At 37.2% G+C, this 23,461-nt stretch overlaps 1 protein-coding gene across 2 annotated transcripts in view; it reads right to left on the bottom strand.

Annotated features, from left to right (window-relative positions):
- KIAA1324L (KIAA1324 like) overlaps positions 1-23,461 on the bottom strand; it is a 179,754-nt gene that overhangs the window by 30,269 nt on the left and 126,024 nt on the right. For both annotated transcript variants that reach the window (XM_032402265.1, XM_032402264.1), the window contains exons 9-17: positions 14,896-15,076; positions 13,314-13,442; positions 10,555-10,645; positions 9,778-9,880; positions 6,446-6,583; positions 4,685-4,948; positions 3,982-4,155; positions 1,757-1,946; positions 400-496 (exon numbers count right to left, since the gene is read on the bottom strand). In XM_032402265.1, coding sequence (XP_032258156.1) covers positions 400-496; positions 1,757-1,946; positions 3,982-4,155; positions 4,685-4,948; positions 6,446-6,583; positions 9,778-9,880; positions 10,555-10,645; positions 13,314-13,442; positions 14,896-15,076 — 1,367 coding nt within the window. The remainder of the gene's footprint in view (positions 1-399; positions 497-1,756; positions 1,947-3,981; positions 4,156-4,684; positions 4,949-6,445; positions 6,584-9,777; positions 9,881-10,554; positions 10,646-13,313; positions 13,443-14,895; positions 15,077-23,461) is intronic.

The raw sequence follows: 23,461 nt of genomic DNA, 5'->3' as shown, positions 1-23,461 counted from the left end.
TGCTCGCTTCGGCAGCACATATATTAAAATTATCTACTTGGGCTGATGTTGAAGTATGTGAATTACAAATACTGCCTGGACAAGGAAGTAGAGTCTCTTTTTGCCTAATTTAAAAGAATATATATATTTATATATATATATATAAAACAGACAAAATAGAATATATAGAAAAAATAGATATAGATAAAATACATATAACCAGAGAAAAGATATATATTTATATATATCAGAACGTATGTAATACTTTCAAAATAGTTCATTTTTCCTACTTTATACTAAGTCTTCCATTTAAGAACAAATCATTGAGTATCTATTAAGTATAATAAGCTACTATGCTAGGTACCACGAAGAGACATTTTTTTGATTAAAATAGTCAAGGGAAGCAGCATCTTCACTTACTTATAAAAGAAATGCACATCTGGTATTTGGCTAGGGGTTACTGGGAACATTTCTTCTTTTATATTAATATTTTGCAATGTAGTTTCAACGGTCACTCCTAGATGACAATAAAAAGAAGCTATTAAGCAATATGGAAAAATTAGATTTATTTAGTCTGTGTATCTGAATTGAAAGCAGCTTTAATCTGATACTGTCATTTGACCAGAAATATTGTATTAAATTTATGCACTCATGGTAAGATCAAGAACCATTCCAAACTCTAAAGAATAAAAAAGAAAAGAATCCACTCCACAGCCCTGTAATTTTGCTCAAGTCACTTCACATCCCTGGGCCTTACATCCTAAATCTGTAAAATTCATGAAATAATTGAGATGATCTCTAAAGCCCCTTCCAGCTCTAACATTTCAACATCCTAGCATTATTAAAATTCTTGGCTTCTGATGAGTTTTGTTGTACAAGCTGGGCTATTTTGCTAATACAGCTTTTCACTAAATATAGACACACCTGAGAAAACAAAAATTTTTGTACCCAATAATTTCCAGAAAGCAACTCCAAATTTTGTTTAATCTAAAAGTCAGGCATTTCTCCCATCTCTTGGAGACAAAATGACAGCAGAGCCAAAATGCCAGCAATAACAGCAACCTCTCCTTCTGACATGGAGTTCTGAGACTGAGCGCAAATTCAGTAACTGACCTTGGTGCTGAAAATTAAAGCTGAATTCCTCTGGAGTCAATAGCAACAGTCCTCAAATTTGCTGTACATTAGAATCACCTAAGAAGCTTGTTAAATTATTATACTGTTATATGTTATATCATCATCCCAGAGGTTCTAATGAACTCGATCCCTAAAAATCACTAAGAGGTCATTCTTAAAACTTTCCTATGCCCTCTAGTCCACAAAGACAGAAAGGACAGACGGGGAATAAAGCTCAGCACATTCACCTTTGCTAAGTGTCACCAGCTTACTTTTGGTATGAGAAAAGATTATGAAAACTGGTGGTAGATATTATGATTTAGGTTTACACAATATTTGTTTACTGTTCTTCTTTTGTTTATAGTTTTGGTTTCTAAACTTATTCTGCTTCTTAAATTCCTAGAGAATTTGATGAAAGGCACAGACTCTCAAAAAACATCCTATCACATATGAGTTAATGCATAAATTCAGCAGATGCTTGCACTCACTTAGATTGATCAATAGATCTCAACTGCAGGGGCTTTTGAACCATGTTACAAAGTGATGATTTAGAATTACCTGTGGCCTTCATCATCTATGGCAAACACCAACACAATGACAAGTTATCAGTACTGTAATTTTAGAATAACTGCATGCATGCATACAGGAACCAAATGAAGCTTACCTAAAAATCTATCTGCCAGAATGATGGACTGTGATGATAAGGCTGCTCGGAAACCCTTACTTTCAGAAGGAATAATAGTTGACTGGCATACATATGCTCCTACCAAATTCGTGTAATCATCTGACCCTGCCACCATTTCCTTTACTGTGAAGTCTGTTATATTGTTGGTACAGAGAGCCATCTTCTTCCCCTAGGAAAATAAAGTCACAAAGAGGTTTTACAGAAGAGTCAGTCTTTACATTAGATCTCAGAGAGCTCATGACCCTAATAGAGCAGTGGGCTCTCTCCTCACTACAGAGATTCTGCTTTAATTGATATGGTGTGGGGCCCAGGCACTGGCATTTTTTTAAAAAAATCTCTTGAGGAACTCCAGTGTTTAACTAGGGTTGAGTCGTTTAAATTATAATGAATATAGAAATTCAAGACTGCACTGCTCTTCCAACTACAAGCATCATTTGTGCTGGATGAAAGCCATCTAACTTAAGGAACTAAAAGTCACCCATGAAACCTTCAATTCAAAGGATAACAATGCATTCAAAGAGACCAGATAACCCTGGTGAAGGTTTTAATGTCAAAGAAAAAGACGTGCTCTTCCTTCACCTTTATTGGCCTACTGTGGCAGAAAGGTAACGTGAAGTCTGAAGAAGAAAGCATAGAAGTCTTATTGCAGCAAAATCCTAGGACACCATCTAAATTCTTATTAGTTGGTCACTACAAGCGTCTTTATTCACCTACTCATATTCAACAACGTGTAACTACTCAACTACACAGAAAGTTGAAGGGAATACAGGAGTTTACTTTTTAAATCACTTAATCAGTTGGAATATATAATTTATAAAAATTGGAGGACAGTTTAAATATACTATAGTCCCACTGCAAACAACTACAGCTTTATAATTTCTATGTAGGAATGTATAAAGGGAAAAAAGATGATGATTTTATTGATCTTAGATGTAGGGTGAGCACACATGGGCACTAAGAAAGGAACCTAGATTTAACTTTCTTCATGTAGCTAGCAGTCCAAACTTATAAAATGTTCTCCCTCCCCTAAGCCTTTTCACCACAGTACAGGTACAATATATTGTTAAATTGTTGAAGCTGAGAAGAGGAAAGCAATGGAAAAGATTAGAGAGAAGCTATTGAGGAAAGAGAGAGGAAAACAGCAATAAAAGGAAAGGAATGAGAATAAAAAGGAAAGGAAAATAAAGAGGACAGAAAAGAAGAGGGGATAGAGGGAAGGCAAGACAGTGCGAACACAGGCGTAAGGACAAAAAGAAATGTAACACATAATGTAATGAATCTCGTTCACCATTCCACTCAGTATTTAGCAGAACAGGTATTTAATATGTATTTATTTATTGAATGAACTGAGTGACAACCTATCGAGTGTGTTAGATCACTCCCTTTAAAATCAGAACAGGACAAACACCACACCACGTAAAATTTATAGATCTTTTTGCCTGAAAACGTCTGTGGTCATCAGATCTCTTTTTATTTCCTTTGTACAAAGTTTGGCACAGCATCTCATAATGAAGACCACTGGAGATATCGGAGTTAATATGGAAAAAAACATGGAGGAAATGCCTTATTACATTTTCATCTTTGTTAATGGTGTATACATACACGTACTTCCCAACCCTAACCTCGTAGATCTATAAAAATATTGGGCATCTAATCCTCTAACTCTTCCCATTACCAGCATTAATTAAAGCTTCTTCCCACAGAAAGATAAGATCTCAGTATTTATTAGCAGATACCGCCTGATCAGCCGACATGTGTTCTCTGTTTACCTCCTTTTTTATTTTTAGACAAACTTCCTCTTGGAGGTCTTTTTCTTTTTAAAACAGAAAATCGACAATATGAAGAACAGTAGAACATTTTCAAACCAAAACTGCCTGCCTAAAAAATAGGTGGGACTGACAAGCCCGAACCAGTTGGACAGAAATGAAAGATCCTTCAAGCACCTACACCCTAACTCTGAGCTCTGGGGCTCCAGGGGCTGGGGAATAAGTGCTCTGATGGATGGAGATGCAGACAAGGCTGGCCCTGCTGGAGAAAGCTGCCAACGTGCTAGGAGGCAACACAGGATTTAAGCAATCACAGCTCCGTTTCTGACATTTGGTCGTTAGTTTCTGTAGAGATTTTATTGGGCCATCCACACAGAAAATATCAACTCAATCAGAACTGAAACACAGCTCCATCCCACTCTGACAGCCAGAACTCACCTCGTGCCCACATAAACTAATATTGAAGAAGTGGAAGTATTTGGTTCCTTTGGAGGTAAAGCTGGGTCCATTCATTAATGAGCCCACGCTGCTGAGGTTGCTGAAGTCATAGTGTAAACTCTGATTCTCTTTTTCATGGTGGAAAAAGCAGTCACTATAGCAAACTGAGTGGTCCTTTGATTAAAGATTAAGAAATAAAAATATATATATATAGTAGAAAAGGAAATATTAGCTGCTATGAAAAATGTGTTTCAAAAACAGTTCTACATTTAAAAACTCTTTTGGTAATTTTGTCTTAGTTATATTTTATCACATGAATATGGAGAATTTCTAAACAATAATTAAAATATTCCAAGATATACTTGCTGCTCTCCATATATTCCTATGGCCAACCCGCAGGGGGAGTTTACTCGCTCTCCCTTAACAGAATACACAAAAATCTAATTTTAATATTCTTGGAAAGCATTCTTATTTGGGTGCTTTTCTTAATATCTTATGCCCCCAGGAACTGGGGCTTTCATGGCATATAATACGTGTTCAAGTGCTTAATAAATGTAAGAGGAGAGAAAACAGGAAGAAGAATGAGAAGGCCATTTCTAAATAGAACTACTTCGTAGTTCCTGGAGAAACATGAAGGATATCTTGTGAGTGTCTCTATTAAAGTGTGCTTTCCTGGGGAGAACCAAAAAACACACTCACTTACCTGAGTGCTTCTACTCCCAGGCCCACATGGAATACAAGCCTCCTTGCCATAGACCTGATGTATGGACAGGTAGGTGTCAGGTGGACACTCCTTGCACTGGTTGGTTTCTTTCTCAATGTAGTGGCCTGGGGGGCAGGGGACACACGATGAGCCCGACTGCTCAGAACCGAGGGCACAGGCACGGCATGAGGACGCCACCCCATCAACGGCATTAGTGGCAGTGATAGAATAAATCTTCACCATGTCATTGATGAACCGTCTATTCTAGAAAGAGAGCAGAAAGTAATGACTTCTGCCTTGGGGCTTAATTGTACAACCAGATTGTTTTGTGTTGATATCACCAAAATAGCTAAGCAGAGTGTTCCAGCCTAACAGTTTATAATCGATAGTGGATTATATTATTTCTTCTTGGTTCTTTTAAAAAAACAATCTTAAATCTTAACACTAGGAGCTAATTTCCATAGTAATGGAGTTCCAGGAGGTTATCCGCAATCACCGCAAGATCAGGCATATTTATAGGCTTTACATCTGGAAGAACTGGTATGGTTTAACAGAGGAGCAACTTTATCTCCCATCATAGTTTATTCAGGGATCAGCCTAACTGTAATGATACAATAGGATGTTTGCCGTATAGCAAGTGGTAAAGCCTTAGATGAGGGGTTAGTCTTGAAAGACTAGGACTCTGCTCCTCACCCAACACTGTGATACCATCACACCACCCCTCTGAGCCTTTCTTTCTCTTTCTCCAGTACTTTCCCTATGTATGGATTTCTAGTGAAGGGATGCCTAGTAGAGAGCAAATCCCTGGGTCTAACTATATTTTTCCTTCTTGTGACACTGGGTCAATTAAGATCTAGTTCTCACCAGGCAGTGGGCAACATTTTATCAGTAGAGAACAGAGCTACCCTAGACTACTTAATGTTTTTCTCTGGGGTAAAGACAACAGGAAGACAAGGAAGCACTCCACAGCACGTTCATGCCCCACCTGGTGGTAACCCGAACACTCATCAAGAACAATTAGTGTCAAGTAACAACTGAGAATGGGTTTCCCAATGAAAGCCCAAAGAGACAAGAGAAAATGTTCTGCATTTGTCACCACAGTTTAAAGTGGTTTACCTTATTTGCACCTTGGGAAGTTCACGTCTATGGAGATCCACAAAAGTAACAGTCCTGCTACTATTGAAACATACAGTGGAACTTACTTAAGGGAGGATTAGGGTCTACTCCAGCAGGGACAGTAGAAGAAAATAAATAATTCTGTGTGTTAACCCAATTGTGTGTACCTACACACTCTCCAGGCTATACAAGGAGACATCACTACAATGAAATAATAAGCCAACACCAGTTAATGGCTCCAGGACAAATGTCAGGTCATTCAGAAAAAGAGGAAGACAGTCACTAGCCTTCTCAAAGTCTTAGAAAGCTTTAAAAAATATGTTTTTAAATAACTACAAAATCAGATTTTCTTTCTCTTAAGCTTTCAACAAATATATCTGTTTAGTATAGCTAAGCTTTCAACAAATATATCTGTTTAGTATAGAACGATCCAAAGAGACATTGTGTTATTCAATTTCATACATTCTTGCTCTCAAAAAATATATATACCATTTTTATCCAAGTCCACTCCCTAACCAAATGATTGATCCCACATCAATAAAAAACTAAGTCTTTTCCTCCAAAAGATTTGAGTGATCATTGTGTATGAATGTCCATTGGGAGCATCATCTTTGTATTTGAAAAAAAAAAGTGCTTGGAACTTACATCTTGACCCTGATTGGTTCTCTGGAAAGCCCATGTAAACGTAAATGTTGCATTCTTGAAGATGATGTGGGTGTAAGCTTGCTTTTCTTTGGTTCCACCCCATGATTCCACCACATTGGTACTTTTCCTATTAATATCCTAATATATAGTAGAAAAATATAAACAAAAAAGCACAAATTCAGGATTAATATACATATGTATACATTACAAATATGTGTCTTTACAATAACCCCTGTAGGGTCAGTGAATATTTATCTGCAGAGCACATCACCCTAGAACTCTCAAAACCTCCCTTCAAGTCTACACAAGCACTCACTAGCTTAATAATTACAATTTTTCAACCACATTGCCAGTATAACCTGAAAGAGGTATCAAATTATAGTACATTTAAGAGTGTATGTGTGCACGTGTGCCTGTGTGCACGTGACTCTAGCTTAGGAAATACACTTTGAAAGGAAAACATAATTCCTCCAACTTCTCACAGTAAACTTCTAGGCTCCTCAGAGAATAGCAAGGTTTTTCCATGTTTGCCTTTTTCCTTGCGAGATTCTGATAGGCAGCTCTTGCACAGGAATTCTAAGTTCCCTCTGAATGACACTTGCAACTTCCAGGCTTCTTCAAGTGTACATTAACCAGAATGTTATTTTAAGTCCAAAGAATCTTTTTCTGCTTAAACTTGAACTCCAAAGGAATTCGTGTAATATCTTATTTCTGATTTGCTTAGCTAAATTCAATATTTAGAATATTCTACAAATGTGTAACATTCCAACCAGTGTGCTGTCATTAATGTGATTAGAAAGCAAATATAGTCAAGTCAACCAAATAATGCAATACGCATCTAATTAATTTGAAGTGAAAACCAAACCTAGCCTTGAATTTTCTAATTAGTGGTCCCTACAGAAACCCTAATAGATGACTTAGAAATTTGGATGGGCTTCTGTTACATTATTTGGGATGTTGACAATATGGCAGCATGAGCCCAAGATATGTCTGTTTCTTTCTCTGTTATAAACATAGGAGTCAAACCTTATAAAGTAATCAAATATGCTATAGAGATGTGTCTTGAGTTCACACCACAGACAGGAATAACAGAATGTGCTGGTTACACATTACAGAATTCCCCACGTTACCAAATGACCAAACCACCATACATGCCACTTCCTAAAAGAAGCTCAGAATACACAGACAGTGCTCTGTTAAACATCATATTTCTAGATGTTTATTCCAATAATAAGTGGAATTTATTGCATTACCGTAAATAATGCCATCTTACCTTTGTAAAACACTGCATGCTTTTGAAAGCATTTCTATACACTATTTAATTGACATCACAAAAAATCCTGTGAGAAAACTAAATCAAACAGAGAGGAAAGAAAACTAACAGATTCTGCTATGAGCTAAAAACTCTTAAGATTGATTCATGAAAATAAATAGCTATGATCTCTACCCTCAGGAGTGCTTGGTCAAGTGAGAGAGAAAAAAACATCAATATAGTCACATAATTAAAATAGAGTTTTCTCGAAGAGTTTTTGGAGCACACTAGAGAGAGCAGCTAATTTTACTTAAAGGATTAAGAGAAAGCTTCCCAGAAGAGGTGAAGTTTGAGCAGCCCTTGAATTATGAGTGGGAGTTCACCAGACAAAAGAGCAAAAGGAAGAAAGCCATTGGGGCTTAGAGTGCCAAGGCAGGAGAACTGAAGTGCAGGGTGTTCCTCTAACAAATTCACGGTGTCCTAAGAGGTGTGAGTAGTAACAGTGGACTTGTGAAACAGAAGCTGGGCAAAGAGTACAAAAAGCCATAATGATGCCATGCTAAGAAATTTTAAGCATATTCAGAGGCGATTGGTTCTCAAACTTTAGTTGATGTTAGAACCACCCTCATGGCTGGCTAAAATACAGATATCTGGGCCCATTACCAGAGCTTCTCATTAAGACTAGGATATGGCTGAGAAACCTACGTTTCTAACAGATTCTCAGGTAATGCTGGTCCAGGGACCACACTTTAATAGCCACTGCCATAGGCAGTAGCCAACCAGCAAGGTGAAGGAGGCAGATTTGCTGTGGAGGACGCCATTACTGTTTTTATGTTTATAAAGGTAATTTTGACAGCAGCATATATGAGAGAATGGAGAGAGAATACAGACAGCTGCTGAGAAATAATGAGAGTCTGGACTTCAGCAATGGTACTGAGGATGAAGAACTAACAGATTAAAGAAATAGGAAGGCAGAGCTGGGAATTGAATAATTATTAGTTATTTGTGGCATATTAAATGGATGTGTTGAAGATTATTCATGATCTTCTTTCACTATGACAAAGTCCTTCCCCCTCCCCCCACCCCCCGCCAGGAAGAAAATAGTCTGCCTTCCTTGAAGCTGGTAGTAATCACAAATATTTATTTATTTATGTATTTATTTATTCATTTATTCTTAAAGATTTTATTTATTTATTTGACAGAGAGAGACACAGCAAGAGAGGGAACATGAGCAGGGGGTAGTGGGAGAGGGAGAAGCAGGCCTTCTGCAGAGCAGGGAGCCCAGTGCGGGGCTCGATCCCAGGACCCTGAGATCATGACCTGAGCTGAAGGCAGACACTTAAAGACTGAGCCACCCAGGCACCCCACAAATAAATATTTAAATCTTCATCTAACTTGTATATCATGGAGGAAACTGTTAACAGACTGCTAACTAGCTACTAAAAGACTGGGAAAAAAGCAAAAACAATGTCTAGGAAGTCACTACTTACAGTATTAAAATCTTAGCCAACAACCTTCTAATACCCGCACAAGGTCTTAATAAATTTTATGTTCCTACTTTTCTCAAGCTAAGAGTTGAAATGTGTAGGGCATCTAGAAAAAATTGAGCAAAATTATGACATGCACATAGTAATGTTCTTTGCCTATAGTTATTAAATTTAACAGTGAAGAGTTTCCTTTCTTCCCAATGCCCTACACCCCCATTATTTTCTACCCTCACTTATAAATACAGGTTTTTCCTTCCTAGTGGTTTGAACTACACAATGGTTATTAGAGGAGAATTTCTTTGTGCTGGTGGCATATCTTTATGAAGGAGTTTTTACCAGATTAATATTCCCTGACTTCCATCAGTCACCCAAGCCCCCTTGCTCAGTCCTCCCCATGAGGAACACAAGCTTTCTTTGTGGGCTGCACTGCACATTTCTTAGTGACTTCTTTAGATATTTTTTAATTTTTTGCAAGGAGACCTAAGAATGGGAAGAAAAATGGGATTCTTATCCCAATTTGCATGAATGAACTGACACTTGAAAGAACATGCTAAGCTTAGAAACCCGCCTTTGAAAGCCCCTCTTTCACTTACCACCATGAAATACAGAACACAGTCAGCCGAACAGAGGGTCTCAAAGACAAATGTTATTCTTCCCAGTTCAGAACCCATGGCTCCAGTCATAGATGTTGGTGGCCTATTTGACAGATTAAAATTATAATATTTATTGTATATTCTAAATACAGTATGGCACAAAACTAAGTCACTTTTTCCATTAAGCTGAAAGCCATGCTCTTCTCTTCCCCTAATCCATGGTTCCCCACAGCCACAACTTCTTCCTTACTCCATCTCTGCATGCCCAGACCATTCCAGTAAGGAGTCTACACAACGATGGTAATATGCTTGAATCTCCTGTGTAAATATTACCATCCATCCTAAAGTAAGAAAAATATGCCTTATCGGGAAACTTCAACATGGGGAACTAAAGCAAAAAGTGATTTAAACAGTTATAACATACTACTTAACAGATAAAACTGAGACAAAAATAAACTTATAAACCAAAAGATACCCCACAAACAACAACTTGGACAAAGACCTCTTCATTAAGCATCCAATAATCATGGTTATTGTAACATTTGGATAGAATTATTGTTAAAAACTTTCAGCTTCATCTAACTATACAACTAATAGTTATAGTTACAATTCTACAGATATTCTTAAATGTAATACATTATCCTAAAACAGCTTGTTATTTGCTAAGTCTGTCACAATGTAAGTATATTTTATGAAGGCAGTCCTACTTCATCTATTTCTATAGGCAAACAGGCATGAGGATTCTTACAGAAAGGAATCAGAATTGGTTTTCCTTACTTAAATCCTGGGATATGCAAGTTTAAGATCAGGTAATCATTATCCGAACCTCCAGCCCCACTCTGGATATGATCTCCAGCCACTTCCCAACCTGGAAATGAAATGAGGCATCTTTATCAGTAAAAACCCCATTATTGATTTCCAACAACCTTTTTAAATATGGTTAAAAAAAAAAAAAAGGACTATTAGTGTTTATGTTCAAAGTTAGAAATACTCCATGTTGATCTTCTACTTAGATGATTTGTCCATTGCAGTGAGTGGGGTATTAAAGTCCCCTACTATTATTGTATTATCATCAATGTGTTTCTTTAATATCATTATTAATTGGCTTATACAATTGGCTGCTCCCAAGTTAGAAGCATAAATATTTATAATTTTTAGACCTTCTTATTAGGTAGATCCTTTAAGTATGATGTGTCCCTCTTCATCCCTTACTATGGTCTTTGCTTGTATGATATGAGGATTGCTACCTCAGCTTTCCTTTTTTGTCCATTAGCATGATAAATGTTTCTCCACCCCCTTACTTTCAACCTGGAAGTGTCTTTAGGTCTAAAATGAGTCTCTTGTAGACAGCATATGGATGGGTCTTGCTTTTTTATCCACCTGATACCCTGTGTCTTTTGATAGGGGCATTTAGCCCATTTACATTCAGGGTAACTATTGAAAGATACGAGTTTAGTGCCACTGTATTACCTGTAAAGTCCCTGTTTCTGTAGGTTGTCTCTGTTTCTTTCTGGTCTATGTTACTTATGGGCTCTCTCTTCACTCACAGGATCCCCTTTAATATTTTTTGCAAGACTGGTTTAGTAATCACAAATTCTTTTAGCTTCTGTTTATCCTGGAAGCTATCTCTCCTTCCATTCTGAATGGAAGGAGATATGCTGGATAAAGTATTCTTGGCTGCACGTTTTTCTCATTTAGTACCCTGAATATATCATGCCAGTCCTTTCTGGTCTGCCAGTCTCTGTGGATAAGTCTGCTGCCAGTCTAATGTTCCCACCCCTGTAAATTAAAGAGTTCTTCTCTTGAGCTGCTTTCAGGATTTTCTCTTTATCTCTGAAATTTGCAAGCTTCATTATTATATGTTGGGATGTTGATCTATTTTTATTGATTTTGAAGGGTGGGTTCTCTCTACATCCTGGACTTGAATGCCTGTTTCCTTCTCCAGATTAGGGAAGTTCTCAGGTATGATTTGTTCAAATATACCTTCTGTCCCTCTCTCTCTTTCTTCTTCTTCTGGGACCCCAGTAATTTTAATGTTGTTTTGCTTTATGATATCACTGATTTCTCAAAGCCTCCTCTCCTGGTCCATTAGTTGTTTTTCTCTCTTTCCTTCAGCTTCCTTCCTTTCCATCATCTTGTCTTCTATGTCACTGACTCTCTTCTGACTCATTTATCCTAGCTGTTAGAGCATCCATTTTAGACTGCATCTCAGTTAAAGCATTTTTAATTTCGGCCTGATTAGATTTTATTTCTGCACTAAGAGCTTCTCTAAGTAAAGGAAGGAGCAAGTGGCTACGTTGAGTATTATCACAAGAGGCAGACCAAGTTCTCTAAAAGATCAAATAAAAGTTCTAGATAATCTTTACTAGTAAGTGAATACACACACACACACACACACACATACACACACACACAATGCTTTCATGAGTTCATTCAATTCCCTGGCCTTCCCAATCTTATTTTTCCTCCATAGATCTTAACTTCTTCAACTTAGAACTCAATCACAGGATCTTTTAGGAACACAAACCCTCATGGTCGAGTAGTACCTACTATATTTTCTCTTCTTCTCCCTTATGATAATTTCCTAGAAATGGGATTATTGGTCAAAAAGAATATTTCATAATATTTAATATATATTATGGCTTTGTCTTTCCCTCTCTCACTCATCTGTTTAACCAACACTATTCATGGACCTACTATTTCTCAATCTTGTTTTCAGGTGTTCACCTCACTTCCTACATCCCAAGTATATGTATTTCAGATAGGTGCTGATTTAAAACAGATGAAATTGAAAAGAATTATTTAAAACAACAAAATATAATATGGAGAAAAAGTGAGCTCATAAAAATTGCTAATGAAATGAAAAAAGTAAAAGGATGCATTTTGATATAAAATCCTAGGATTTGTGAACACCTACTCCTAGCATCAAGTTTAAAAATACACGTACAGATACTGTCACTCATTCAACCAGCAAATATTTCAGAACAATGAAGTGCTAGCCTCTCTCAGGTCTTAAAATATTGGAACAAATAAAATTCAGCCACAATCTTATAGAACTCCGTCACATTTTCAAGTTTTCAGTAAGTGGGGTTTATATATTTTTTGTACACACAGTCATAGATTTCATAGGGAAGGGGAGTTAGAGACGATTTCACCTCTCGACACATTTCAGTCCTAAGCCAGATTCAACCAATTCTGGCAGAAATGCTGTCATCCTACCCTTCAAAATGGCAAGTGACATAGATTTCATTACATCCCTTGGTGATCTACTCTGGTATTTATAACCATAAATGGCGATCCTCAATATCTACTTTAAAGCTGACTCCAAAAAAAATGCAAAATAGCTTATATTGTTACAGAAAAGTCAACTGGCTGTGACACCCCATTTATTATTTCCATGTGAGGGCTGGAAGGCAGACACATAGCTAACTGATAGGAATGAAGTTCCTCATACCCATTTTTGGTATGTTTTTTTGAAAGCTGGGTCCAAGAGTCTCTATGACCCAGATACATCCACAAGGCGATTCTGAACTCACCATTCATTCCATCACACTTTGAATTCCCAACATTAAAGCAGGAAGTTTTCATGTTGCCAGGAAGGACATTCCACCATTTATATTCAAACCCAAGTGCAGGTTCCATTCCTGCTGGACACGGCCTACATTCTATGACAGACAAGTGAAATAAACAATTACAGTTAAACTGCATCTGGATATCTTCCTCTTCCTCTGTTCTAAGAACTACTAAACTTTAATTAGCAGAGAAGGAGCAGGAAAGAGAGATAGTAGAGCACAAATTCCCTTAAGAATTAATAACTTTTTCTAAAGCAATCTGGAAAGAAAAATATTTCTGGATATAATTTACCCATATGCACTCGACTAACATGAAAAAGGAAAAGGATCAATATAAAATCTTCTAAAATTATTTTTCCCTTCATTTCTGAGAGTAATGGCTAACATCAAATCACCCTCCACAAGTAGGATAATCTGAAACTAGTTCTCTTATATGTGATCTTAGAATCAGTTCCCTCCACTTCATAAACAAGGAAATATTTCAGCCTTCCTATTGGTTATTAAACTTAACAGTATTATACCATTTAATTATGGACTCATTAGTTGAAATTCAAATATTGGCTATGTTGAAAAATGATACTCGAAGTTCAGAGTCACATTTATTAATAAACCTGATTTAAATTAGTATCTGCAACAATGAAACGGAAGTGTCCTTTCCAACCATTTCTGAATTTACCCAACACCCTTTGCATTAATCATGTCATTAGAGAGAAATGTTCACTGAGCAAACACTTCTTGCTACCAAATTACTTTAGGACACATTTTTACATAACCTGCTCAATGATAATGAGCTAGATATTATTACCCACAATTTTACAGACAGGAAAATGGAGGTACAAAAGGTTTAAGTAACTTGGATAAATCACATCCTGTGGGATGTTGATTCAAAACCAAGTCAATCAGACTCTTGAGTCTTTCTTATGCTATCTATCAAAGGCTCTGGGTAGTAAGCAGATGGCATGGCTAAATTCAAATGAGAGGACTACAACTGAAATGCATTCTAATTTTTGTCTACCAAAATTAAAACAAACTCTGCAGCACTTTCTATATTATTTGATAAGCACTAACATTTTCTCTACTGTACACCCTGAAGCAATTAAGAGACTATCTTCACTACCATATGACCAAAATGAGTAATTTTTGCTATTAGTATAGCACAAAATGTGATTTGTTGTTCCAAAGCTGAATTAGAAGAGGTTATATTTTATGCTTGCATTAATATATGTGTACACCCTCACTGGAAAAGGAGTGTCTATCCTTAACACTTAATATGGTGGAATTTTTTTTATCAACATTCAAAGGCAGAGTGAGTCATCCCATGAAGCGGGTATTACACGCATTACACAAAATGCCAATAAAAATCTATCCTCGTGGTATGTTAACGAAGCCACTGCCACCTCACAATTCATTAGGATATTTCTCAACTCTTCTTCAGTCTCTGTGAGATAAGTATGTTTTATAAAGAAGTCTTCCACAAAAACAATGAAGAACAAGGTCACAATAGTCCAGCAAGATTATTTTGCTAAAGGTCCAATTGGCATCCTACCCTTTGTTCCATCCGAAAATGTTCCAGGAGGGCAGGGATGGCAAGATGATGATCCATTGTTATAAAATCCAGGGTTGCAAGGTGGACAGTCCTTCTTCTCTCCAGAAGGGGGCAACCTAATAGCATCTGTGAGATCCTCCCGGCAGATTTTGGGCTCTATCCACTTGTACATAATTTGCGTCTGGAAAAAAAAAAAGTTCGCAGGTCATAGAAGATGCTTTATTTTCTTTAACTTTCCAGTAATAAAAACATTAAACAGAAAGCCTAGGAAAAGTCGAATAGTGAAAGAATAGAAGGGCCAGGTGAAAAGAATCTAAACCATTAGTAACAAAATGAGATAAAAAGAAAAAAAAAAAACGTTGGTTGGGACGATGGCCGTTTCTTCCACGTGTTTTTACTATGAGCTACAGGTGGGCCTTACCGCATCCATGCAGCACGTTCATCATCATGGAATTCCACTTTAAAATATAGATACATGATTATAATCCTTACTCTTGTAGCCACTCATTCACTTTATTCCACAATGACATATGCTTCTATGAAGAGACTACCTTTTCCATTTGGAGACCTTCACTACACTCTTCATTTCCCTCACCCTCAGCAACTATCACCATGCCTAGCACAATATGATCACAAAAGAAAAGGTGTACGTTTTTAAAAAGACTATATCTAGCTTCTCATTTCAATCCTGCATTTCACAAATACATGTGGTTGCTCTCTGAATCTTTTCCAATACCGTGATGTTAGACTACAAGAGCCATAGTTAAAACATTTCGAATTCTGGGCCCTGTTGCAGATGCTTCTAACATCAGAATTAAGATAACCTCTATTTTCAAAGACAGAAGTCTTTCAAACCTTATCTTCTCATTTTCTCTCACACATACACATACCCCTACACAACACCAAATACGCAAGATAACTATAACTCAGCCAAACCCAGAAAGTTGCGATTATAAAATTACTCTCATTGTGAAACCAGAAAAATTAAATGGGTTAGCCATTTCACAAACAAAATCAATATGCTCAGTAAAAATAAGACGGTATTTTAAATGCAAAGGATAAAATAATTTCATAACTAAATATAGTTTTTAAAAAGAGACTGTTTCCTTCAATAGACATATAATCCAATATAAGAACGCTTTCTCCCTCAAAACAACTTTTGCAATAATAAGTCTAATACTGAAGCCAGAGAAACAAAATTAAAGACAATTCTCTATAGCTATTTTCAGCTAATAGAAAATTATATATAGCACACCCTCTAGACCACTCAATTTTATTCTCAAGTATTCTCTTATGGAAGAGCAAATTACCTTATCTGAAAAAGGATGTTTAAAGGAAATAGTTTAAAAGGTAGATGTCTCAACAGAATTATAAATAACATATTTTTCCTTTTATAACCCTCTTTCTGCATTGATTTTATGGCCCACATCATGATACAGTTCAACCAGTCACTGGACCCATCTGCCTCTCTCTTCCCAGCTGTAAAATGATGGCTGCTCCTGCTGAAGCTTCTTCAACAGCGAAAAAAAATAAACTAGATCCTGTATCCAGGGGGGTTCTCAACTCCTCTGAAAAAGGGCACATAAAATTCAGAGAATCTAAGCAAATCATTATATCTGGGGGATTGTCTTTCTAAAAATCTGGCTTAGCAAGTAGAGAAAACAAATTTCCAACCCAATGAATTCACAAATTTGCTGATTTATTTTGACATGAATTAAAATTGCACTGTTAGGTATGAGTTACGGCATTGTTGAAAATAGGTGGTTCCTGCGTGGGAGTGGGGCTGGTGCTGAGGTTGAGCACTCGCACTGATCCTGGGGGCGCACCTTGTACTCCCCCCCACCACTTTGGTGGTCAGTACTATTATCCTCAAGTTTATAAATGAGGAAGCTGTGGGTGAGAGCTGTTGAACAACTTGCCCAAGAATTAGACACAGCTAGTAAACAGTGACATAACACCAGTCAAGAAGGGTCAGTTCAGTTAGAGTAAAAATAGTAAAATGAGGAAATATATTTTTGACAAGTCAGCTGACCACATGATTCTCAATCCAAGCACAGTAAATGTTTAAAAATTAGAAAATATGCACCACCTTTAAACATTTAAACAGTGAGAAGCCAAATTTCAAATGCTCTACAGTAACAGTTTTGTTTATGAGGCCTCTTGCTTCACATGGCAGATTGATTCTATGCCTCTCTTTCTAACCAGAACAGATGATTTCAAGTGGAGCTGGCTGGGGAAAGATAATAATATAAATGATAACTTAGCACCAGATGACTCACAGTGCAGGTAAAAAACCAACAATCAACTCATTCTTTGGCAAGTCAAGATAAAATTATGAAATATTTTATGAAACCAAAAAAACCCTAATAGAACAAAACTCATCAAATTGCCAGTAAGATTAGAGAAGACCATAGTGTCCAAGTATTTATCTTAAGTGTGAATGAATACATTTTAGAGAAACACACGGAGGTATCAATTCTCATGTCAAAATAAAATTCAGGACAGGGAAGACTAAAATTTAGACAAATTTTGAGACTGCATTTGTCCATGGTTGCCAGCTTTCTTCCTTCAAATGTCCCTGTACAGAAGCACCAAGGCTTCTGTAGACTGGCTGAATTCATCAGAGCTAAATTATATGTGCTTTACAAGTCTACCAACTGCCACTCCAACCTAGTTGCCTTGTGCTCTATGATGTTCTGACTTGTGTGTTCCCAACCAGGCGGTCTATTGCTTGTCTTCCTGACTTTTCCAATCCTTGATCTCTTCCAGTAGCCAGACACTGGGCCCTCATCATTTGTCTCTCTGACATGCCCACACCCTTCTGCCAAGTTGCACCTATCCCCTCCTTCAAAGCCATGCTCAACATCCAATGTGCTCTAAGCTTCTCCTCAGCTCACCCATCTACATATCAGCATCACTTGGATTCCTTTTCTATGAAGGTTCTACTCTTTTCTCTTTTCCCTTGTGGTTACCTCCTTGTGCCCTTTCAAAATGCATCAAAGCTTGGGCCCTCTTCTTCCTTTATGTGGAAGACACCATGGGGATTGAACATTGTCCTGCAGATTGTAGCCAGGGCTTTAGGCAAGGAAACGTTCTAACATTAGATTGGGGTGAAAATACCAGAAACACTGATGTCTAATATGACAACTGAATTGTCTAATTTGACAATTCAATCTCAATAAAGCTGTTTTTAAAAAATAATTTAAAGAAGACTATCTTGAAAGAAGTTGCTGTGGCCGATGTCAAAGAGGTTACAGCCTACGTTCTCCTCCAGGACTTTGATGGATTCCTGTCTCACATTGAGGTCTTTCATCCACTTTGAGTTTATCTTTGTATATGGTGTTAGAGAATGGTCGAGTTTCATTCTTCCGTATATAGCTGTCCAATTTTCCCAGCACCATTTATTGAAGAGACTGTCTTTTTTCCATTGCATATTTTTTCCTGCTTTCTTGAAGATTATTTGACCATAGAGTTGAGGGTCCATATCTGGGCTCTCCATTCTGTTCCACTGGTCTATATGTCTGTTTTTGTGCCAGTACCATGCTGTCTTGGTGATCACCGCTTTGTAATAGAGCTTGAAATCAGGCAACATGAGGCCCCACCTTTTTCTTTTTCAACATTTCCTTGGTGATTCGGGGTCTTTTCTGATTCCATACAAATCTTAGGATTGTTTGTTCCAGCACTTTGAAAAATGTCATTGGAATTTTGATCGGGATGGTGTTGAAGGTATAGATTTCTCTGGGTAGCATAGACATTTTAAAAATGTTTCTTTGACATCGGCCACAGCAACTTCTTTCAAGATACTTCTCTAAAGGCTAATGAAACAGAAGCAAAAATGAACTTTTGGGACTTCATCAGGATAAAAAGCTTCTGCACAGCAAAGGAAACAGTCAACAAAACAAAGAGGCAACCCACAGAATGGGAGAAGATATTTGCAAATGACACTACAGATAAAGGGCTGGTATCCAAGATCTATAAAGAACTTCTCAAACTCAACACCCAAAAAACAAATAATCAAGTCAAAAAATGGGCAGAATACATGAACAGACACTTCTCCAAAGACGACATACAAATGGCTAACAGACACATGAAAAAATGTTCATCATCATCAGCCATCAAGTAAATTCAAATCAAAACCACACTGAGATATCACCTTACACCAGTTAGAATGGCAAAAATTGACAAGGCAAGAAACAACAAAAGTTGGAGAGGTTGTGGAGAAAGGGGAATCCTCTTACACTGTTGGTGGGAATGCAAGTTGGTATAGCCACTTTGGAAAACAGTGTGGAGGTGCCTCAAAAAATTAAAAATAGAGCTACCCTATGACCCAGCATTTGCACTACTGGGTATTTACCCCAAAGACACAGATGTAGTGAAAAGAAGGGCCATATGCCCCCAAATGTTCATAGCAGAAATGTCCACAATAGCCAAACTGTGGAAAGAGCCGAGATGCCCTTCAACAGATGAATGGATAAAGAAGATGTGGTCCATATATACACTGGAATATTACTCAGCCATCAGAAAGGATGAATACCCAACTTTTACATCAACATGGATGGGACTGGAGGAGATTATGCTAAGTGAAATAAGTCAAGCAGAGAAAGTCAATTATCATATGGTTTCACTTATTTATGGAACATAAGGAATAGCATGGAGGACATTAGGAGAAGGAAGGGAAAAATGAAGGGGGGAATCGGAAGAGGAGACGAACCATGAGAGACTATGGACTCCGAGAAACAGACTGAGGGTTTTAGAAGTGAGGGGAGTGGGGGGATGGGTTAGCCTGGTGATGAGTATTAAGGAGGGCACGTACTGCATGGAGCACTCAGTGTTATATGAAAACAATGAATCGTGGATCACTACATCAAAAACTAATGATGTATTATTTGGTGACTAACATAATAAAATTAAATTAAATTTAAAAAAATAAAAAATTAATAAAGAAGACTATCATGAAATTTTATTTTCTACAAATTTAGAACTCCCTAATCACTGAGAAATACCATGGTCTTTCCCCATCATCCTAACTCAGAAACACAGTCTCCAATTGACTTACTTAAACCATATAGGAAGAAAGGCAGTTTTAAAAGCAGTATCCCTTTATACCCTACTTTTTAGTGTCTCCTACATCCTACCTTTGCTATGTAACTCACAATTACTGTGTAAGAGACATTGAGCATTTGGAATAACTTGTAATAGTGAAGTTCATTAAAGGGCAAGGAAAGTACTAGACAAATTCCATCAATTTCCTAGCCCCGGGGATGACTAAGTTGCACAGTCAAATGTCCCCTCTCCAGGCTTCCTTCTAAAACATCTTGCCCTGCCAGGCACCCTTCTAGCCTTGGCTACAAGTTTGCTTTTTTGACAAAACATGCTGTTCCAGAAGTGGGGAGCTCTGCTTATTTGAATATCATTATGTACCAATGGAATTTACCTTCTGTAAGTTCACCCAAATTCTGCCTTATGGAATAATACAGAAAAGTCTGTATCTTCTTTTTTATGATTTCCTTTCAAATGCTTCAACTTACTATTTAGGAAGTTCTTATTAAGTACCTACTGTGTATAGAAGAAAGCACTGTGGGGAATTTAAATATTAATAAGATAAATTGCTCTGAAGGTGGTTCCAGTCTAATAGTGATAAGAAAGGTTCACAAAGTGCTAGAACATAAAAAAATAAAATATGTGCAGAGGATGCAAAAGCATTGGATTTGGAAGCAGACACGATTAGGGTTAGAATTCCAGTCTTAAGACTTACTAGCTGTGGCTAGCTATAACCTTCCAGAAATTACTTAACATCATTAAGCCTCAGTTCTCTCATCTACAAACTGGGTATATTAATGTCTAAATTGCATAGCTGTTGAAAAAAAGAATTAGAGGCCATGTTTGAATACACATGCACACACACAGTGAGTGTGCACACAGTTACGTAAGTGACAGATGCTCCTGCTCCTAATACCATCACTACTATTTCCATAATTACTGTCACCATCATCACTTCGAAGAGAAACATGAAATGTCATGGATATTCAAAGGGAAGAGATCAAATCTCTTTGAGACAAGTAGAACACGTCAGAAAAATGATCCAAATTCCTCCATCCCAAGCTGTCTTTTCTCCAAACCGAAAAAATATTACCAGCAACTTCAACCGTATTTCGTATCAAATAGTTTAATATCCTGGCCTCTCTTCTCAAGATTCTGCCCAATTTGTCAAAATTTTCTCAAGCCTTCTGCCAAGGACATAACACAACTCTCTAAATGTGTTTATCATTCACTCACTTACTAATTTTCTCATTCATTAATTTATTCAAAAGATGCTTCATTATCTTCTGTGTTCCAGGTACTCTACTAGGCTGACAAATTGTTTTTCTTTTTAAGTGATTAAAAATGTGTTTCTGTCTACAGGAAGCTGAGAGCCTGGTGAAGGAAATGGTCATCTTTTTTTTTTTTTGTATGAACATATAATGTATTATTTATTTCAGGGGTACAGGTCTGTGATTCATCAGTCTTATGTAATTCACAGTGCTCACCATAGCACATACCCTCCCCAATGCCCATCACCCAGCCACCCCATCCCTCCCAACCCCCTCCTCTCCAACAACCCTCAATTTGTTTCCTGAGATTAAGAGTCTCTTATGGCTTGTCTCCCTCTCTGGTTCATCTTGTTTCATTTTTTCCTCCCTTCCCCTAAGATCCTCTGCCTTGTTTCTCAAATTCCTCATATCAGTGAGATCATATGTTACATGTCTTTCTTTGGTTAACTTATGTTCCCAACACCATTTGTTGAAGAGACTGTCTTTTTTCCATTGGATATTCTTTCCTGCTTTGTCGAAGATGACTTGACCATAGAGTTGAGGGTCCATTTCTGGGCTCTCTATTCTGTTCCATTGATCTATGTGTGTTTTTGTGCCTACCATACTGTCTTGAGGGGGTGATGATGACAGCTTTGTAATAGAGCTTGAAGTTCAGAATTGTGATGCCACAAGCTTTGCTTTTCTTTTTCAACATTCTTCTGGCTATTTGGGATCTTTTCTGGTTCCATACAAATTTTAGGATTATTTGTTCCATTTCTTTGAAAAATGTTGATGGCATTTTGATAGGGATTGCATTAAATGTGTAGATGTCTTCCTCAATTTCTTTCATGAGTATTCTATAGTTTTCTGAATACAGATTCTTTGCCTCTTTGGTTAGATTTATTCCTAGGTATCTTATGGTTTTGGGTGCCATTGGAAATGGGATCAACTCCTTAATTTCTCTTTCCTCTGTCTTGTTGTTGGTGTATAGAAATGCAACCGATTTCTGTGCATTGACTTTATATCCTGCCACTTTACTGAATTCCTGTATGAGTTCTAGCAGTTTTGGGGTGGAGTCTTTTGGGTTTTCCACATAAAGTATCATATCATCTGCAAAGAGTGAGAGTTTGACTTCTTCTTTGCCGATTTGGATGCCTTTTATTTCTTTTTGTTGTCTGATTGCTGTGGCTAGGACTTCCAGTACTATGTTGAATAGCAGTGGTGATAGTGGACATCCCTGCCGTGTTCCTGACCTTAGGGGGAAAGCTTTCAGTTTTTCCCCATTGAGAATGATATTCGCTGTGGGTTTTTCATAGATGGCTTTTATAATATTGAGGTATATACCCTCTATCCTTATACTCTGAAGAGTTTTGATCAAGAAAGGATGCTGTACTTTGTCTAATGCTTTTTCTGCATATATTGAGAGGATCATATGGTTCTTGTTCTTTCTTTTATTAATGTATTGTATCACATTGATTGATTTGTGGATGTTGAACCAACCTTGCAGCCCAGGGATAAATCCCACTTGGTCGTGGTGAATAATCCTTTTAATGTACTGTTGGATCCTATTGGCTAGTATTTTGGCGAGCATTTTTGTATTCATGTTCATCAGGGATATTGGTCTGTAATTCTCCTTTTTGATGGGGTCTTTGTGTGATTTTCGGATCAAGGTAGATTCACTGGCCTCATAAAATGAGTTTGGAAGTTTTCCTTCCATTTCTATTTTTGGAACAGTTTCAGAAGAATAGGTATTAATTCTTCTTGAAATGTTTGGTAGAATTCCCCTAGGAAGCCATCTGGCCCTGAGCTCTTGTTTGTTGGGAGATTTTTGATTACTGCTTCAATTTCCTTACTGGTTATGGGTCTGTTCAGGTTTTCTATTTCTTCCTGGTTCAGTTTTGGTAGTTTATATGTCTCTAGGAATGCATCCATTTCTTCCAGATTGTCTAATGTGCTGGCATATAGTTGCTCATAATATGTTCTTATAATTGTTTGTATTTCTTTGGTGTTGGTTGTGACCTCTCCTCTTTCATTCATGACTTTATTTATTTGGGTCCTTTCTCTTTTCTTTTTGATAAGTCTGGCCAGGGGGTTATCAATTTTATTAATTCTTTCAAAGAACCAGCTCCTAGTTTCATTGATCTGTTCTACTGTTCTTTTGGTTTCTATTTCATGGATTTCTGCTCTGATCTTTATTATTTCTCTTCTCCTGCTGGGTTTAGGCTTTATTTGCTGTTCTTTCTCCAACTCCTTTAGGTGTAGGATTAAGTTGTGTA

This window comes from Phoca vitulina, unplaced genomic scaffold (assembly GCF_004348235.1).
Source record: "Phoca vitulina isolate PV1807 unplaced genomic scaffold, GSC_HSeal_1.0 scaffold4, whole genome shotgun sequence".
NCBI classification, from domain to species: Eukaryota; Metazoa; Chordata; class Mammalia; order Carnivora; family Phocidae; genus Phoca; species Phoca vitulina.
The sequence above is the reverse complement of the archived record's forward strand: the minus strand, read 5'-3'. Positions and strand labels throughout refer to the sequence as shown.